General features: G+C 35.4%; 4 protein-coding genes across 4 annotated transcripts; 3 read left to right on the plus strand and 1 right to left on the minus strand.

Annotated features, from left to right (window-relative positions):
• The first annotated feature begins 1130 nt into the window (after positions 1-1130).
• LOC143459353 (uncharacterized) lies at positions 1131-4235 on the plus strand. Its single transcript, XM_076956472.1, has 4 exons — positions 1131-1912; positions 2039-2160; positions 2352-2579; positions 3326-4235. Exons 1-4 carry the CDS (start codon positions 1712-1714, stop codon positions 3495-3497), a joined length of 723 nt encoding a protein of 240 aa, XP_076812587.1. The 5' UTR covers positions 1131-1711; the 3' UTR covers positions 3498-4235.
• A 3111-nt stretch (positions 4236-7346) lies between these two features.
• Positions 7347-8428, plus strand: LOC143451191 (ADP-ribosylation factor-like protein 1). Its single transcript, XM_076951676.1, has one exon. It carries the CDS (start codon positions 7396-7398, stop codon positions 7936-7938), a length of 543 nt encoding a protein of 180 aa, XP_076807791.1. The 5' UTR covers positions 7347-7395; the 3' UTR covers positions 7939-8428.
• Positions 8429-8791: 363 nt separating this feature from the next.
• On the minus strand, positions 8792-17337 carry LOC143451175 (protein kinase C iota type-like). Its single transcript, XM_076951675.1, has 13 exons — positions 15067-17337; positions 14851-14940; positions 14579-14703; positions 14127-14247; positions 13595-13744; positions 12890-13009; positions 12461-12558; positions 12092-12227; positions 11666-11878; positions 11486-11575; positions 11274-11369; positions 11035-11106; positions 8792-10928 (listed from the first exon to the last, which is right to left on the minus strand). The coding sequence occupies exons 1-13, from the start codon at positions 15151-15153 to the stop codon at positions 10812-10814; spliced, it is 1515 nt and encodes a 504-aa protein (XP_076807790.1). The 5' UTR covers positions 15154-17337; the 3' UTR covers positions 8792-10811.
• Positions 17338-18143: 806 nt separating this feature from the next.
• On the plus strand, positions 18144-19630 carry LOC143447884 (thiopurine S-methyltransferase-like). The gene has a single exon (XM_076947962.1). The coding sequence runs from the start codon at positions 18465-18467 to the stop codon at positions 19167-19169; it is 705 nt and encodes a 234-aa protein (XP_076804077.1). The 5' UTR covers positions 18144-18464; the 3' UTR covers positions 19170-19630.
• Positions 19631-19924: the final 294 nt, after the last annotated feature.

Here is a 19924-nt window from a genome sequence, read left to right on the forward strand (position 1 = left end):
GAGCTTGTGTTTTATTGTGCTATATCTACAACTGTTACCATCTTAATTTTCGCTCTGCAAAGTTAATGGCGAAAAATAAACAATACAATACTCCAGTCTCAGAACTTGATTTCTTCTATTTTAACCTCTCTCGCTCCCTCTTTCTCTCTCTCTCTCTCTCTCTCTCTCTCTCTCTCTCTCTCTTTCCTTCTTTCGTGCAATGATTTGTGCAATCTATTTCCTTATTTTCACTGTAATTTCGAAATTTCAGAGTTCCTTGCCGACCAACTTTGTTTGAGATTGTTTGGTAGTTGCTGTATTAAGGACGTTTAGGGAGATACAAATTTTGTTTTATTAAAAAGCAATTGTCTGCAATGAACGCAATCAGTGCAATTAAAGTATTAAACTCATATTTTGTTTACATTTTAAGAGGAACATTTTTGGACAAAAAAAGTGACAACTGCAATACTGCATGATCCCTTTGCCTTTTAATAACTCCGGTTAAATTCCATCCTTTATCTTTAGGATGGCGTCGGAATAATGCGTGGTATGAATTGCACCATTATTTCGCTTTCCTTCTAGCTGCTTGGTTGTGAAAAAAATTATATACAATTTGAAATGACATGCTCTACTGGAACTGGTGTACGTAACGTATTTCAAAGAGTTCACAGTATACAAAATCGTTGTGTGAATATTAATGATAAATCTACGTTTTATGAACTTTGCTAACTGAGCGTATTGTTGGGGTTGTAAACTGTTGTTATTATTATATTATATATAATTATTGCTTGCTTGATTGTTCGCTAATCTGACTCCATTGACAGCGCAATCAATTAACCCCTTATAGCCAGTTAAGCATCATAGTACCAAAACCAAACTGTCAAGTCTTAAATAATTAAATATTTATTATTAGTTCTCAACGAAACGGTTACTGTTTCCAGAGCACAGAACAAAGCTGCATTCAGTGGACTGAATATAACAGCCTGACGATATCAAAACTGACGCGTTAAGCGCTGTAATACGAATGATGTAATTCGGAAGTAATCAAAACCTGGTCGCATACATTAGACACGGCCAAAATAGAGTACAACGCTTGTTGATAAACGCACGAAATAGAACACAAATAACATTATAATATTATCAGGTCGGTACGAGAATTCCGTAGGAATAATGATTAATTATGGCAATTAGCACAGAACAACATGTTCGGAACCGCGGGTTATTCGAAGAAAAAAATACAGGTTTTATGTAATATGAAATACCAACTAGAATACATGGTTTTCAAGTTCAATTGCACAGCTTGATGTCGCTTTTATCGACAGGGTCTTGTGCGTACTTGACTGCTTTGAGCGTCGTAAAAAGCTCTTTAACAATGACACACCTCATTGGTGGATTGAACATAACAGTCGAAGGCCAAGAGTACATGACATTTTGAGTGGTTGTTATTATCGTTTGCAAAGTATTTGCGTTAGGCTTTTCACTTTTGCCAACAAACACTCGTCAAGGGTTGGAGTGGACTGTATGTCGCTTTAAATTGTTCAGAAAAGACTCGAGCTGAAAGCACTTCTTACAACTGTGACAAACGAGCTGCTGCACAGAGCAGTAATCGTGCTGACGAATGTTGACGTTGAGAGCTGACAGACTGTAAACGAAATCGAATTTTACTCGGAGTTTTGCCGTTATTTCGTAAGACTTGGTTATTTGTACAACACTGTAAAAGCGATTTGAAACTATGGCTTTAGAAGGCGTGCCTACGGAAAGCAGCGCTATGGCAAGGGCAAGAGAGTTGAACAGAACAAACGAAAAACGGCTAACTGAAACAATCTCCATGATGTCCCAAGAAGTGGAGCGAAGCTTGCAAAAATTGAAACTCGATGAACAAAGTACCATAAAGTTTATGAAAAAGCTAAAGATATCATCTGGGAAAAGCAAAGTCAGAAAGTGTTATGAATATGATTTTTCCGTTTAATAGCCTTGCATTTGGTGTTGTTAAAAAAATAAATTTTAAGAATTTTGAAATGCTTTTTTTTAATTGGAATGCTATTACTTTTCTCAAAAGGTCAGTATCGAGCCGCAAAGCGAAGAAAACGAAGACATTGAATCGTTAATTAAACCGCTTCCGAAAATGACGTTTTCTAAAATTGATTACAAAAAGAAAAAACTGGAAGAATCGTCGCATCGGTAAGCGCAGTATCAAATATGTGTATCCTGTTTGATTCAATAGAAAGGCAAAATGCATGCTCAAGCGCACGAAAATGTTATAAGAAGATATGAGGCGTCTACCTTCGTAGTTTATGTACATTACACAGTTAACCACTGACATAAAAAGCTTTGACTTTAATGTAATAATGTATGTTGGCCACTCTCTACAGGTTAATTACACCCGACGTTCCGCTAGCGGCGGAAGGCAATCCAATAGCAGTTCGCAAAGTGCACGCTTGGACGGCTTCTACAGCAAGAGCATTGTCACAAAAGAAACCACCGCAGATCCCCAGACCTACCGGTAGACGCCGTCACAGCCTTGATTCTGACAATGACTCCTCGGATGACGATGATATTTCACCGCTGCGCAAGGTGAAAAAACGCGCTGGGCAGAAAAGGTAGAGTTTGTTGACTTACAAGCCAAATATATAAATCATGTTTCGTTTGCGCATTTAAACAACATGCCACTTCAAGTCTCGTCATTCCATTAATTAATAGTGATAGCTGTAATAATAATACAGTATATTAGCCTAGGCCGTAGCTACATTAAGACGAATAAGGCACATTCTTCGGTAAATTTTCTGTAATTCTGGTGCAAAAAATTTTAAGTGCTAAATAACATTTAACAACATCCGGAGACTAGTTAACATACGTGCTTCGGTAAAATATAAAAACCCTAGCTATAAGGCCCTGATATATGTAATAAGTTATTAATAATGGTGTAGTAAAATCTAAAATTAGAATTATGTTTAAAGTGAGGGACAAGTCCAAACAAATTAGCCTTAAATTAAAGAGTAGTTGTCAGTAAACATACTGGTGAAAAGATTATACTAATATGTACTATGTAGTGGTTAAGCAGTTTTTGCCATAAATAACTGGTAAAAAAACACGAATTCATTGTTTAATTACGACGAGAATCGCGCTTTTTATTACGTCACAGTAAGAGAACTATAGGAATGATTCAGGTATTTGGATCAAGCAACAGGCATGATTATAGATTACTCATGACATAACTTATAACATTTTGCGTTAAATAAGTCTAAACTAGCTTACAATTGGTGTATTTGTACCGGTTAATGTTAATGCTAACCTACAGTACAGTTTAGTCTTGGCTGTTGACTGTTAAAACTGGTTATTTTTATAGACTGAAAGAAATTGCGAAGCGTAGAAGTTCTCTTCCCATTATAAAGGAAAACAAACAATCTGAAAAGTTGGTCGGTGCCAAGGAGAAAGTAACGAAAAAGTCAATTCAACAATCGCTCGTACGATTAAAGGAAACAAACAGGATTCTTGGAAAACATACCAATCTTATATAAACGTTGAACAGTGCAAAATGAACTGCCACATTTCTTTCAGCTTTGGGCAGTTGAAAGTGAAAAAAGTTTGACATTGCAGATACAGTATAACCGTTTCTACAAACTGTTTCTAAGCATGCAAACATAATTAAAGTTGGTCAGTTGTTTTCGTTTTCAATAACTGCAAGATACTATATGTTAAAAAGGCTATAATAAACATATAACTTACTATTGAATTATAAGTTATAACAATTGGGCGCCCATAATAACTTCATCAAACGAATAAGGCGAACTCGGAAGCAAATTTCAAAGATTTTGGAAAAGGGCTATCACTGGGAAGATTGCGACGAACAAATAATCATCGAATTAAATGTGAAAAAAATGCGCTAACTTTACGCAGTGATAATTTTTTCTGTTATTGATAAAAAAGTGTTTTATTGTTTTGCAATAATCCTAAAAGCAACGTTATATACATGTGGTGACATTCCTTTCTTCCTTTTCTGCCTCGCGCATAATCACGCCGCCATAATTGGTTCTTGTGTTGATTTTCATTTGTACGACGTTATTATCTATACATTGCAAGTGTTATATAAATTACAGTCACGTCTTACTAACTAATTATATTTTATTTTAGGACTAGCAATTCTGTTTTAATAAAGCCTTAGTTACTTTTGCTTTTATATCTGAGTTTCAAGGTCATGACAATACATAATATTACATACAATACAGCAGAGTGTTTCTTAACCTGGCGAAATTTTGGTGGGGTTTGGCGAAATTTTGGTGGGGTTTGGCAAAATATTGTTGAAGTGTGTGAATTTAAATTTAATGAAGAGATATGTAATTACTTTTTGCAACTTTCACTTTGAAATTGAGCGAAAATGCAACTGCACCTGTTCAATTGTGTACTCAGGAGGAGGGCCGCCCCCAAACTCCTTCATGAAACAAATGTTTGGCGGTCATATGCTTTTAAGTCATTTGGGAGTGACTAAGGGCCTCTGTGACCAAAAAGTTCACAACAAATTGAATTTGGCCTACATTATATTTCAGGCGTCATACGTTTGATAGCTTCATTGAACTCTTGAAAAGTTGGTGCCAGGGACAACCAATGTTAAATGGGATACTGTGGTGTCTCACGCAGGCAATCATCGGAAGTACGAGAATGATTGCTGAGGAGGTTCTCAAACTGGGATTTCCAGTGGCTAAAGATCTCCTAGACAGCAATGATTATAAAGGTTTACGGTTAAGTCGCACAAACAGGCCTGTTGGCGAATGGCTATCAGAGGCTATTTGAGCCGCATATCAGAAGGATCATTTTAGGAAGCTGGTAGCTTAAAGTGAGATGCCAGTTCAAAAACAAGTTGGTCTTAAATCAAAGGACAGTTGGCAGTAAACATAGTAGTAAAAAGATTTTAAAGAATATGTAGAGATTAAGAGTTATTCCCAAAATTGCAAATTTTGCCTCCTATTATGACGAAGAGGGCAGTCATTATAATGTAACAAAGTTAAAAAAGCGGTAACATAACCAGTGCCTCCGGTAGATGCAAGCACGACTTCTGGGTCTGCAGTAGGCTACCTGACGCTATATGTGAGCAGTACTGCGGTTTTACAGTACCGAATTACTGTACCGCGGTACTACTTTTTCGGTACCAATACCCTAATCAATGATTGATTGATTGAATTACATTTTTCAAGAAATTTCCGTCGGTCCTGGTACTCGGCAGTTTTCACGGGAATATTTTAAAATTTTAACAAATATGTTTTCAAAAATACGTTTTCAATACGTTAAAGTTGATACCAATTTTAGCATCTGTTGATCTTTTTTAATCTGCAAATGGCAAATAAAGTTTCAAACAAGTAACGTCACATATGTTTTGACCTGAAATAACCTTTACCGGGGTCATAATAGCGGCAAACATTACACTTGCTGCAGCATCTTTTACACAAAAAGTACCGGTACCGAGTACCGACAAAGAACCGAACTACTTTTTAAAAATAGTACTGAATACCAGAACCGTCGTTACATTTTTTGCCAAGTTCCGGTACCGTTACCAACTGAGCTTTCAAAATACCGACTGCCCTCCTCTGTCTGACGCATATAAATATAATATCCATGTCCTTACTTATCTGGAAGCAAAGATTACTTAGTACTAAGATAGTTAGTAATCTTTGCTAGAAGAGAAGATTGCTGTATTTCTGGGATTTCTATGATCTTTGGCAAAAACGTTAGTTATCACGTGATCACGTAAATTCTGCCACGCAATCTTCTTGTACTTATGTGCTAACCTAGCTTATTGGTAGACTGAATGTAGCCTAATCAAACCTCAACGAAACCAAACCATCTGGTTTAACCCGTATCTTGTTGTTGTGCTTGTTTTAGTGAAATTTGGGAGGTATAGTTACAAACGATCTTACCTTACATAATGCCCGCGTTTGAACACTTTTTTCAACCCAGATTTACGGCGAAAAACAAAATGAATGAATAGACCTTACCTATAGAATCATTAAAATAACCGATCGTTAGTCTCGTTAAGTGCTTAAGTTTTAATAAATGGGTCATCCTCCCTGCCTATTGCTTTACTCAGGCAAGTGCACTGGAAAGTTCGTACGGAAGGAGAAAATTTTGTTGCAGAATTGCCGTTTCGCCCCATAATCTATAATCTACAGAATTTCCACAAAGTCTGGGTACATGGGTGAAAATAAGACGATCCTTACGATAAGACCATCGTTTTCGTCCACTTCAGAGTTCTTCTTTAAACAGAGCCATCATTCAATCTGGTAAAAAATAACTGAATTAGCAAAATTCCCTACGTATCCAGACTTCATGGACAGGGTGTCCATTGGACACCCTGTATATATTGTATAGTATTATAAGCATGCATTAGTGTCGCGCAAGTTTTGGCATTACACTTATTGGCGTATTTCTATGAGTTCAAAAATTTTTATCTTTATGAGCGTAGCCTATTAGGCGCACTGATAGTCATGGCTGTAAAGTAAGGCAGTTTTCGAGAGGTTGGTTGTAACCAAAAGCGCAGGTGCTACAGCCTGAATATGAACTGAAGAAAGAATGAATAGGTGCATACTTGGCCAGCTGTTACGCACTTATGTTACCAGGTCTGTACACCTGGAATCTTGGCGAATCCTGCCATGAAATACCAACCATACCAACAGTGGAGTTTTTCTCTAGCAATCAAAATCTGCTGTTCATTACATCATGAACAACAGCCTATTTTTATATATCAGGGGTCCACAAATGCTTTTTGGCGTCACCCTTAAAAAATAGTTATAAATTCCCGTGATCCAAGCATTTTGTGAGCAAATAATTGTAGCAAAAAAAGCATAACTGGTTGCACACGTGTGCTTGACTATTATTGCATTGATAGTAACCATGTAAAAATGCAATAATAATAATTAGAGGTTTAAAACAGCTTATCAGTTACTAAGCAGTAGACAATAATAGGATGCTATTTGAAAACAGCAGGCTGCTGTACAACAATAACACACATTCTTTTGATCATGACCTTGTCCCCCTAAATCACTCATTGGCAACTGTATGACGTCACCAATAGCAGGGTGATACTGAAATACAGCAGGCTGCAATTGATGACGTAACGAGAAATCGTGCGCACAAAGATGCAAATTTTGGTGCGATGGTGTGCACTGAAGCCTGAAATCATTATTTATTAGCAATTGGCATGAAATTTTAAAAATTCGGCGTGCACCTCGATGAATCACATGCATGTACCTACCACACTTTACATACCGTACTTTCTGAATGATTTGCGTGTACAGGTCCACATTTCAAGCTACATGTTAACTCATTTTATTAGTTTTTACCTCATATCTTGTTATTTTATTTTTACTGACATATGTATTTTTCAGATTTACATCTATTACTGAAATAGTGTAATTTTTATGTAAAATGGGTTCAGTTTTCAGCAGTCTTTTCAGCTCACTGTTTGGTCAGCGGGAACGACGTATTTTAATTTTGGGTTTAGATGGTGCAGGCAAAACCACCATCCTATACAAACTGCAAGTTGGTGAGGTGGTGACAACAATTCCAACAATTGGATTTAACGTAGAGACACTGACTTACAAAAACCTAAAGTTCCAGGTGTGGGACTTGGGTGGACAAACAAGTATAAGACCATACTGGAGATGCTACTACAGCAACACAGATGCAATCATCTATGTTGTTGACAGCATGGATAAAGATCGCATGAGCACATCAAAGCAAGAATTGGTCAGCATGTTGGAAGAAGAAGAGTTAAAGAAAGCGATACTTGTGGTTTTTGCTAACAAGCAAGACTTGGATGGTGCGCTGACAGAAACAGAAGTAGCAAAAGAGCTGGGTTTAGCGGCAATTAAGGATAGAAAGTGGCAAATTTTTAAGACAAGTGCTGTAAAAAGCATAGGACTTGAGACTGCGATGGACTGGCTGGTTACAGCGGTTCAGTCACAGTGACCTTTTTTTCTTTGTTTTCGTATTTAAAAGATTTTATATTTAACTGTTATTAATATGCAGTTAGTTCATCTGTATTCAGGCCAAGTGTGCAAATTATTTTGGAGTCAATAGATGTAAAGGTTTTGTTAAAGCGCTCAACTTAACCGGTGAAGGAGAAACTTAAAAACCATATATTATGGTTGTTTATATTTTGTGTTGTTATTGAAGCCTTGTACAGTTGAACTAGTCTATATAATATAAATTTACAGTAGTTTGTTAGTCTGTGGTTTCCCACAATTTTACTGTACGATTAAAATCAGTTGTTAAATAATAATAGGCCATGATCTAGACTAGACGGTGCTAGATGAATCGTGTCTGACATTATTTTGAATTGCCATTACACATTAATTTTGAGTTCAGGTTTTATGTGGTACGCATAATATCAGTTTAAATTGATCAAGCACTTGGTTTATAATTCTGCTGAAATAAAATCGTTAATATTTTGAGGATACATCCATACCCAAGCACGAGCTGATGAAATTTTTCAAATATTAATCAGATGACAAAAAATTTTTATAAATGCAACTTGTTTCCGAAAAGTACTTTGCTTGCCATATTGCCTATTTAATAGTGGCCAATATCATGGGATGTTTGTATTTTGATAAAATGATGGTACTTCAGAACTAGATCAGTTATTGTATTGTGCAGTGATAGACAGGCAGTTTAATACATTATAGCTGTATAACCTTTTACAGCATGTCAATGTTAGCTATGCTCGTAATAACCTATGGCAATAATGATTTACGCCTTCCACTAGGAAAGTTTCCTGTAAATACTGAAACAGTTGTCTTATGATAGATTTCAAGCTGTTCCATTTAACAAAATACAACTGTTTGTTTTCAGAGATAATCAAAAAATATCATATCAAGCATGTTACGTTAACTAACGAATATTGTAGCAATATGAAATATGCATCCAAACAGGTTATAACGCTGTATAGCAAAACCAATAGAATGCAATGCAATACCAATAGAAACAGGTTAGGTAACAGAGCTTGTATTGAACCAATTAATTTGGAAACTTACAGATATGTTTATGTCCTATTCTTTGTTAACCTGGTGATTAATAAAAGTATCACAAAACCATAACAAAGATTTTGTTAAAGTAATAAATTACATGAATAATAGTAGAGAACTGAAACCCAATACGTATGCTGATAAATAGCAATGACTTAACAATAACCAGGTGAATGTGTATTGTGCTACAAATGTAACAGTTATTATAAATACTGAAGCATTAATAGTTATCTAACTTTACACTTCTTGGTAAGAAAAAAAATTTATAAACAGAATGCATTTCTAATATAGCTTGAAACATAAACTAAAGCATTTGTACATTACACGAGATTGAGATCTTCATTTGCGCTTAGCGCATCGGTCACCTTTGTGATGTAGAGCATTCAATAATTTGAGCATGATTATAACAAGAAACAAAAAATGCTTTGCACAATGTGATATTCTAGGAAATATGTCAATGATGTATTATATTAGATGCATGTGAAGAAACACATTAGTGATTAAGTGGTAAGTATGCTAAGGTTATGTCTGTGTCATGCAAAAGTAATGTTAACCAAAATATATACAATGTCATTAACCATTACTTAAAAAATGGCTTCGTGAACACCATGTTCTTGCTCAGAATGCACTGAAGTATATGATTTTACAATATTATTCAATACTCACAGACACTTAATAGCACTGATTGTTTGAGCGACACACTAAATACAATGCATGATCATTTCATGGTAAAAAGGTTCACACCATTTGAAATCTGCTCACAGAAAATAACATCAGCTTGCATGAAGTTAAAATAGTACCACACAAATTAGACCTTAAAACGATTACCAAAAACGTGTCATAACATAATATGAAACACTTGAAATGCGAATATATTTAGCAGCATTAAAAGTGATGAATCTATTATTGCAAGTTAATCATTATTATCAGTTTTACAAGGTTTGGTGGATAAAGAAAACCACTTCCAAACATTGTCATATGCATCGCAGCACCAAGGACAGGCTTAAATAGAAAGCACTCAGCAAAAATAACCTACAAAAAATGATCTGAAAGACTGAAATTTCTGCAGTCAGAAGGCACTGCAAAATAAGCACTTAGCATATTAATCAAGTAAGGATTAAAATTAAAAGGTTTGTATATACAAAGGTAAAATGACCACCGCACCTTGAGGTGATAAAGCAACTGCGGTTCATCTCATTCCGGAAGAAAACAGTATACAATTCATTTTCTTCTAGTCGCAATTGCAAAACATGGCGTAAAGGATATAGCAATAAAAATATGAGAAATAAAACTTGTCTACAATCACAAAACAATAAAGTAACGTTAGTCACAATGCCAGAGTAGCCTCTCACAATTGGGTTATATGTTCCGTATTTTCAAAGAGTAAAGAACATCAAAAATAATACAAATAACATGAAGATTGTGCATGTATTTCAGATGTTTAATGACTGTACTATGTAACTTAAACCGGCATTTAGTTTAAGACGATCATTGATTGATTGATTGTACACAAATCATGGCTTACGTACAAAAGTGCGCACAAATGACAACACTACATCATCAAAATACTTTTATTTATGAACAAGAGAAAATTTTCAATGTCTGTTGAACAAAGTGGGGCATTAATTACTTACTGCAAATTGCAATTTTGATGCTTTGGGATGTGCATGAGTGTACCAAGAGAGGTAGATGGAGACTGACCCAAAACGCAATTTTGTGCATGGGATTGTACCAGTGCAGTGGAGCTGAGTGCATTGTGCAGTAACCGAAAGCTTACGTACCAACACAAAAATTGTCTTGTGCAAAACGTAGGTTGGATTATACAGCATCTTCACTTGTCATTAGAAGAGGGTTAATGTACTCAAAACCCTCAAAATCAGATTGATCTATTTTATTTGTGGTTTGCGCATCAGTTGGTGTCAACTGCACTGGTTCCTGAAATAAATGCAAAATGATGGCACAAATCTTACCAAAACCTGCAGATTTTATAAACAGATTTTAATTACAATATGGGTAGGATTCAGAGTAAACTAACAATCACCTGGGTGAATTGTCTATCAAAGTTATCCAGACCTAGATCATCGACTAGATTTGGTTTATACGGAGGCACCACCTGACAATCACAGAAACATAACTCAAATGAAATAAAAGTTTTTAACAGTTTAAAACCATCTTTATGCTAATCAAGGAATCCATTACAATGGACACTTGCTTGTGCCTTATTAACAAAAATATACAAGTAAATTATAAACTTTGCAATCATTTAAAATCTTGCAATACCTGCTTAGCATGAAGCAGATCCCAATCAATTGACCTGAAAAATGCATGGTCTAATATGTCTTGAAATCCTGTTTCACTATTGCAACCAAGCCGATCCTACAGAAAAAACACAACAAATCATCAACATTTAAGAAGCAGTATTTAATGTAATGAGCATATATGATAAAATTACTGTAACACCATGCTAACTCGCTAAGGTTTGTGATGAACACCTGGGGAATTTTATTTAAAAAGCCCTTCAACACCGATGATGCCTTTACAGAGAGTGATCTTGGAATTCGAATCACCTTCTCCAAAATTACCTTTAAACAAACAAGCAAAAATGACCAGTTGCTGTATACAAAATACTTTTTAAACGGCACATTTATGTACAGTTTAAGAACTGGGCATACCTGAAACAGGTAATCCTCTGTATTTTGATCAGGATTGTCAGTCATGCCAACGATGTCAAATGGACTTCTGCCCGCCATCATTTCAAACATTAAGACACCAAGTGCCCACCAATCAACTGAAAAGCCGTAATCTTCCCCTCTCAAGATTTCAGGGGCAATATAATTGGGTGTTCCGCAAAATGTTGAAGTGGTATCGCCATTCCTTATTCCCTCCTAGATCAGGATAAAACGATAATCTCCGTTAACTTAGTTAAAGGTAACTTGACAATTTTCCAATTAGTTTATGAAATAAATTAACAATTCGAATGGCTGAATTAATCACTACAAACAGTGACACTTTAATGTTGCAGCATTTTACACAGCTTACACCATAATCTCACAATTTACAGTTAACAACAATTATAGCACGAATGAAAGATTTCTTACCTTGCACATTCCATAATCAGTTAATTTTATGTGACCATCACTATCCAGAAGCACATTGTCTAGCTTCAAGTCACGATAAATTATCCCCTTTTCATGTAGAAAATGAAGTGCAAGTATAATTTCAGCAGCATAAAACCTGAGAACAGAGCCTTCAAATCAAGAACAATACATACCACTTTCTCTTTCTACCACCATGGTGGTCTCACAGTAATTCTCTGTGGTCAGATTATCACATTCATCCTCCCCTATTTAACTGCCATTAACAAACACAACAGACACTGTTGTCAGCAAGTACTTGTGCATTTGCGCACCACTGGTAGATGGTAATGGTTATGTTAAAAAGTTAAATCATGACACATAACTTCTTACCTTGCATGTTCTTCAGGTAATTTGCGTTGCCGCTGCATATGGAACATCAAATCACCTCCGTTAACGTATTCAATGACAAAGAATAACCTCTCAGGAGTCTACAAAAGAGCCACAAAATTTGCTGCATCACAAAATGAAATTAAGTGCGTCGCCAATAAAAAAATCTACAAATGTTGTTTTTATTTTGACTAGCAATAACACACACTCTGTTCATACTAGCAATACCATAAATTATCACACAAACAATAGCATCATATGTGCAAAACAGAATTGGATGTTACCATAATTTTTATAAACTGCAAATAAAAGTATGGTACATAAGAGTATAAGTAAAAACAATAGGCATGGCTAAAAGAGTATGTCAAAACTCAAGATAAATATCAATAACTTCAAGGACATATACTTGCGCTTAACGAAAAATCATGTTACCTGAAAACAGGAATGCAAACCAACAAGAAATGGATATACGGAAGCAGTTTCAAAAACATGTTTTTCAGTTTGAACCCAGTCAATATCCTCCTCATCAGTAACTAATTCTTTTTTGATAACCTATCAAAATATCCATTTTCACGAATTACGTTATAAAATTGTCTTTTTTGTGACATTTCGAACATTACAACATATTGGATTATTTATATACAGTCGCCTCTCAATTCATCTAAGTCAGCTTCCTTTAATTCGGCAATTTGTCTAATTTTCACTGATGTAAAAATTCAGCTTTTCTTAATTCAAAGTTTCAATTACTTTAGCACCTTTCTTTCATGCCTAAGAAGCATTTTGTTTGTTTAATTAGGCATTTTGTCATGGTCTATGAAAAATGTGATCATAAGAAATATTTAATCTATGTTGTAAAGAACACATTTGATGAATCTTATTTCAATAAATGTGCATGTTTGCAGTGAATGCATTTTGATTTATGTCTTTGAGTGTGTTTATATCCCGCATTTTATAAGTGTACGCACAAACTCATGTTAATTGCGTGAATGTGTGTGTGTGTGGGTGATTGTTTTCATAACTCAGCAGTGTGCCTAATTTGGCACTTTTTCGTAATTACCTAAGGTGTGAAATTAACCAAATTTTAATGTAATTCCAATTTTCCTTGTTAAATTAATTGTATAGATCTGCCATACTCACTTTCATGGCGTACATCTTGCTAGTCTTTTTTAACTTCACAAGAAGGACTTTTGCATAGCTTCCTCGTCCGATTACTTTTAACATTTCAAAATCGCTTATCCCAAATCCAGTTGTGGCCTTGTTGCCTTGTGCTGTATCACCAGTGCTAGCCTGTATGCAGACAGATAAATTAAGACTAACCATCGTAAATCCATATGAAGCAGTACAATATATAGTAAAATATCTCATCAATTGTAACATATGTTAATCCTGATGCTACATAGCCTGAAAGGCCAATTGACAAATATGTGATCTCAAGAGAAACATTTTACAGAAGTGGGATATAGACCCAAAAATATGCATTATGTAACTAGTTAAAACTAACTCCAAAATTTTGCTATCGAAAATCATTTTGAGATTAGACATATCAGCGTTAAAGTAAATTGTCATCCTGTTCAGGCGGGATGAAAGTTAATCAAGCTAACATTCCGTGAGAAAGTGTAGTGGGAGGAAAAGGTCCCTAAAAAACTTAGTTCAGAAATGTGGCAATAACCTGTGAGCCCCGTCTCTCATCACTTCCATCCACATTTATTGGACCACTCTGTATTGGAATTCGAGGCCGCCTGCTTTTAAAGCGCTTCATTTTCTTCTTTAACCATCGCCTTGCGCCATGCCTAGCAAATACAATGATGTTTTACCTACCATGTACATAGGGCTTATTGCTGAGGCACTGTCCAGTGAGTGAAAGTATACTTTAAATTCTAAACTACAACATGGTTGTGAGCTCTAAACATCTTTTAGTTGAATAGGCAAAGAAACAGATAAATTTTATGAGTCATTAAACCGCTATCACTTTTTGAAATACTGCTGTTGGTATATATTAATAACTATGTCTGTATCTGTTGTAAATTATTATACGGCTAATGGAATTGTCAAAGAAACTGACTGATTAGAAAAACAACCATCCTGCAAACATAAAGAAATTGGTAAGTTAACAACATATACCGATAAATTTTCTGCTCTCCTGGGCATAAGTGGCCAGGTTCTTGGGGTATTCCAGCATAAATGTGAAAAGATAATGTATCTTCCTCATTAACATCATACAATCGAAAAGCTTCACTTAGTTCCAACTGAAAAAGAAAATATTTTCACCTATCATATCGTGTTTTTTGTAAAAAAATTGATGCAAAATACACATTCCATTCACATAGCAAAGTTAGAAGTTTGATTAGTGTGAACAAGCTAATATGAAACTTGTTTAATATTTGATAAAACACCTGAGAAGAAATTGTGCAAGGGTCACCTTCATCATCAAGCCACTTTACAGTGAACATTTGGGCATCAGAAAAACTGCAATTTATGCGCACCTGTAAAAAACAAAATTTATGTTACAAAAATACTACTAATTGTTACACACAAAAATTATATTCTTATCTTAGAACACCCTTTTCGTGATAGGCAAAAAAAATAAAGATGCAAAATCAAAAACTAACCTGATTCCAAAGATCATCCAACTGTACAGTTGGCTCCAATTGCATGCGAAAAACATGGCCATTATAGGAACCTTTTGCACGAATCATAGTACAAAACTTATGTACAGTTAACACTTTACAAATTACAACATAACCTTTTATTATTGATGTCACCTATGTATAGGCTAAAAATGAAGTGTATCTTTTGCTCAAAACAATATGCTAAAACAAAGTCCTACAGAGCTGTAAATTACTAAACTTGTAATTAAGAACTGATATCAGACTAAAAACTTTTTGGTAAGTGGAATTTATCAACTGCTCAGTTTAATCTTATTTGTATACTTTGGGTAAAAACTTGCATTATGTGCTCGTCATTTGTAACACATAGGCCTGAAGAATTTGGAAAAATAACTAGCCCAAAACAGCCAGCACTACCAAAATTCATCTTTGTTCAAACTGAAATCTAAAAGAATATTAGCAATGATTCTTGGCTTATTGTCTTAAATTTAAAGTTTATTGTTTGTTAATAAATTGATGACTTTTTGTTATACACTCCCATGCTATTGCTATTGTGCCTATTTTTAAACAGATATTACTTGATCAAGCCACTTAGATCAATGATCACGTATGGGCAAAACAGGTTTGCAAACAACAAAATGCTGGCGATGACAACACAATTAGTAATATAAAGCGTGTACCAGCACTATGTCACAAATGCCATACATATTTATATGGACATTTATTGCAGAAAACCTGTCTGTTTTGGCCTTTGGAGTCAATAAAGTTTATGCACCAAGTTCCACAATGCATGGAGTTATCAACTTCAGTGCATGTACTAGAATATATTATGTTGCAATATTACCTATTGGTTTATTCTTATAAATTTATACAAAAGTTATTGTCTGAGGATGAAAACAATGATATTCCTAGTAGTGAATAGCTTTAGAACAGTGGTTCCCAACCTTTTTTGGTGTTGGGGCCGAATTTCAAACTTCAGAGTACGTATAGAGCTGCATGAAAACACTCAAGTAATTAGAACGAAAATTTTAAAGCATGTACCAACGAATAGCAACACTAACAAGAAAAATAACACAAATCAATTTAATGTCCAACTTGACTCCAACTGACAAGTCAAAAAATAATCGCCCTAACTATTATAAATACATTTTTTATATTTTTTGTGGGATTTTCAGGGGTCAATGAGAGCTGCAAGAAGGTTAGCTTGGAGCCGCGGTTGGGAATCACTGCTTTAGAATGAATAACTTTTGGCTGCTACTATTTCACTGGAAAAAATTGTACATTTAAAGCTCTTTTTACAGTTTCTTAGTATCCTAACTTGAATATTATATCAAAGTAACCTAAGCCTAACCAAAATCTACCTTTCAATCTAAATCGAACTTACATTAAACCCAAATAACTAAAATCAAGTTTTTGCATACCAATTCCCCCAACTTAACGACCCATCTTTAACTATGAGCTGTGTGAGTTACTTTCGGTGAAATAGTCACCCTCATAGTTTTTTGGAATGTAGTGGACAAGTTGTTGTTAGTGAACAATCTTTTGTACCAGGGCGCATACAAGAAAATCCCTATCACTTGCCTAAACGGCAAATAACTCAGATAGCACTTTCATTGATAATGTTAACGGGTGTAGGATAAACCAAACCACTGTAAAATAAGAACTAGGCAACATATTTTCAAATTTTTGTTTATTGTGCAAAGGAATCCACATGCAACTCACCTGAGCAAAATCTTTTCAATCCAATGCTCGGAACGTTTTAAATTTAAAAAAAATCAAAGTTGGTTAATAGTTTCCATTGTTAAGTACAAGCGATCGAAAAATTTTGCCATCAAAAAATGGCAGCAGTAACTCAGAAAGGGTCTATTACCGGTTATTGTAATTGATAAATTTAACAATGTAACCACTAACCAGCATGGATCTGTTTATTGAACCAACACAGATCTGTTTTATCTTCACTCTGATTTATAATAAATAAACAAAGAAAAGCTGGTTGTTTGAACGCCAACTTATAATAGATAAACAAAGAATTTAAGCTTCGGGGCACGCCAATCCGCCATCACGGAAAAACTTGCTTCTTTGGACGCACCATTTCAGATTCACAACTAGGCCTACCATACTTACCAGTCGGGCCGGTGAATCAGTACAGAACCATCGTCAATCACTGGCTAATTATAACAGAAAACTTCTTAAATTTCAGTACTGTTGATTACATTACCTAAGTTTAACTTTTTATCTAAATTTAATACCAGTTTAATCCTAAACGACCAAAATCAACTTTTCACATGATAGCCTATCCTTAATTTAACCCCTATTAAATCCTATTTTTAACAATACCCTACTCTGGCTGCATAGGGTGAAAATGAAACAGGCCAATGAGGAATGAGGATGGAGGCGAGTCCATTCCCTAGACTACGATAGGTGTTTGCATACCACAAATATGCTCCTATAGGCGTTACCCTTTTCACTTTCAATTATGAAATTGATGGAATTGTTGAAACTCGAATTGTCAATTCTCTCGGCAATAAAAGCTCATTGATTTTCTACATATTACAAAAGTAGATTCAAAAAGCTTGTGCATGAATAACATTTTACATACAACACTTTATTGCGCATATCATGCAAGCTAACTGCCAAAACGAAAAACATTGATGTTTCAAAGATTTTGTTATAATACCCGCTGTATTCAAACTTTCGCAGAAGTTTAGAAAATCAGTTTACAAAAATCATACAGTATTGTTGTTTTGGTTTTCACAGGTATCATTCCTAAGGTATGCAATATTTGCGCTTCCCTGCAAAAATAAAAATCTTTTTCCATTAAATAAGAATAACATTTTGATACGTGTTTATATTCTATTAGTACTGTGTTAACATTATAGGTATTCAATAAATATTTTTTTATACATATTATCGCTAAATGTGCATTGCATTGTGTTCAGTATTATATAAATAGCATACTCTAAAAGTATCCAATTCATACGCATTGATTTTTGGTTCTCGGTATAACTAGCGGAGTGTGACCAATGTGACGTTAGTGTTTACAGAGTCGTGACACCGCCCACAGCGGGCAGAGAGACTTTGTAGACTAATAGTATTAGGCCTAATTGTTTTGCTCTCGCTTACTGTACGGTACTTGTAGTAACTTCCTGCGCTTTTCTAATACTGAAATCGGGATTAGTGCATGTGGTTGAAAAGTTAGAATATGAAAAATACTATCAGATTTCAACTCTAAACCAAGTTTCAAAGAAAAGAAATAAACTGTGTAGACAAGCAATTTACAGTGACCTGAGAGCTTGCGCCGACAATAATTTTATTCTGCAGTTGTTTGTGCGTAGTATCATGTCATACATTACTGTTTAAAGTGCGACTGGTTACCAGATAGTTGCTAACTGTATGCTGCAATGGATCGAGATTGGACTACCGATGAGTGGAATAACTGGTGGAAAAATCCGGGAGAACGGCCGGATGACGATCAAATGGAAGGAGAGCATACTGAAGGTGAACATGGCGATGATTGCGATTATGCTCCCACTCTTAGCGAAATGCTAGTCAAGCATAAAAACTTGCTCTTCTCGCAAGGTCAAAGTTCACGAATGTTTGTGACATTCTGCGGAAAAGCGTTGGAACTGAAGTGGCTTGCAGAGCAAGGTCAGATAGTGGTGGGTAACGACTGTTCCGAATTTGCACTTGAAACTTACATGAAAGAGCAGCACATAGAATATGAGACTATAAAACAAGATCCCTTCGTAGTTTTTAAAGGAAAGTCACTGCCTCTTGCGTTGTACGCTGGCAACTTCTTTGACTTCAAGCCGGACACAGCTGGGGATAAGTTTGATTGTGTGTGGGACAGCGCTTCTTTCCAATCAACGGGCATATCGGATAGACAACGTTATGTGGAAACTATTGTGTCTCTCATGAAACCAGGAGCCAAGTATCTTTTGAGCATCACTGACTTTAAGGGTCTTGAGAAGTGGAAGGGGCCGCCGTACCATATCACAGATGAAATTGTGGAAGAAACTTTTGGTCGCTTTTTGAAGTGGAAGGTCATTGACCAAAATCCCTGGGGCCCATACATGGAAAGAATCTTTTTTCTAGAAATGAAATAAACGCATCCAGTTGTGTTAGGCTACCACTGGAAACAAATGAAGCATGATGTAAATTGCATTTAACAATTATTTAGCCTACTCATTTCTGTCGCAAAATACTTGTTTTTGGATTAACTCAGCTCCTTAGATTGCCGTTGCATTAAGCTCATGAAAAACGTTGCATCATAAAGGAATTTGTAATTATTTCAAAGTATTATTCGCCTCACGCATAAAACGCCAAGGAAAATGCTAAGATCATCTTTAAAATGCAAGGAATTGAGCTTATATCTGCAATAGTAGGATTAATCGTCTAACAAGAAGTAAGTCCTGGGCTTCTGTATACTCACCTATCTGTCAATCCGAAAGGTGGCATCAAAGGTTCATTTCCACCAGGAATCCATTTGGCACGGTTGAAAAGCTTAGCATTGAAGATCTTGACCATTTCACAAATATTTGAGAAGAATAAATAATGCATAAACGTATACGGCTATTAATAATTCAAAAGTAAATGAGTCACAAACGGTTTATTGGTCTAGACTTGGCGCGTTGACTGTTTTCTCGTAATCATGCATTCACGTTGCAAAATGCGGAATGCCAGGTTGCATTAGTTTCCAAGTTGTCGTTTAAAAAATACAAACCCAGTGCTAAGCAAAGTCTATCGGTCTATCCTAACTCAGGACCAGATTTGGGGGGCGCGCTCGCACTAATTTTTAGTCAGCTCCATTGTGTCACAAATGAGCAAATATAGACTGATGTATGATGCAAAAATAGACTTA

This window comes from Clavelina lepadiformis, chromosome 1, assembly GCF_947623445.1.
Source record: "Clavelina lepadiformis chromosome 1, kaClaLepa1.1, whole genome shotgun sequence".
Classification (NCBI taxonomy): Eukaryota; Metazoa; Chordata; class Ascidiacea; order Aplousobranchia; family Clavelinidae; genus Clavelina; species Clavelina lepadiformis.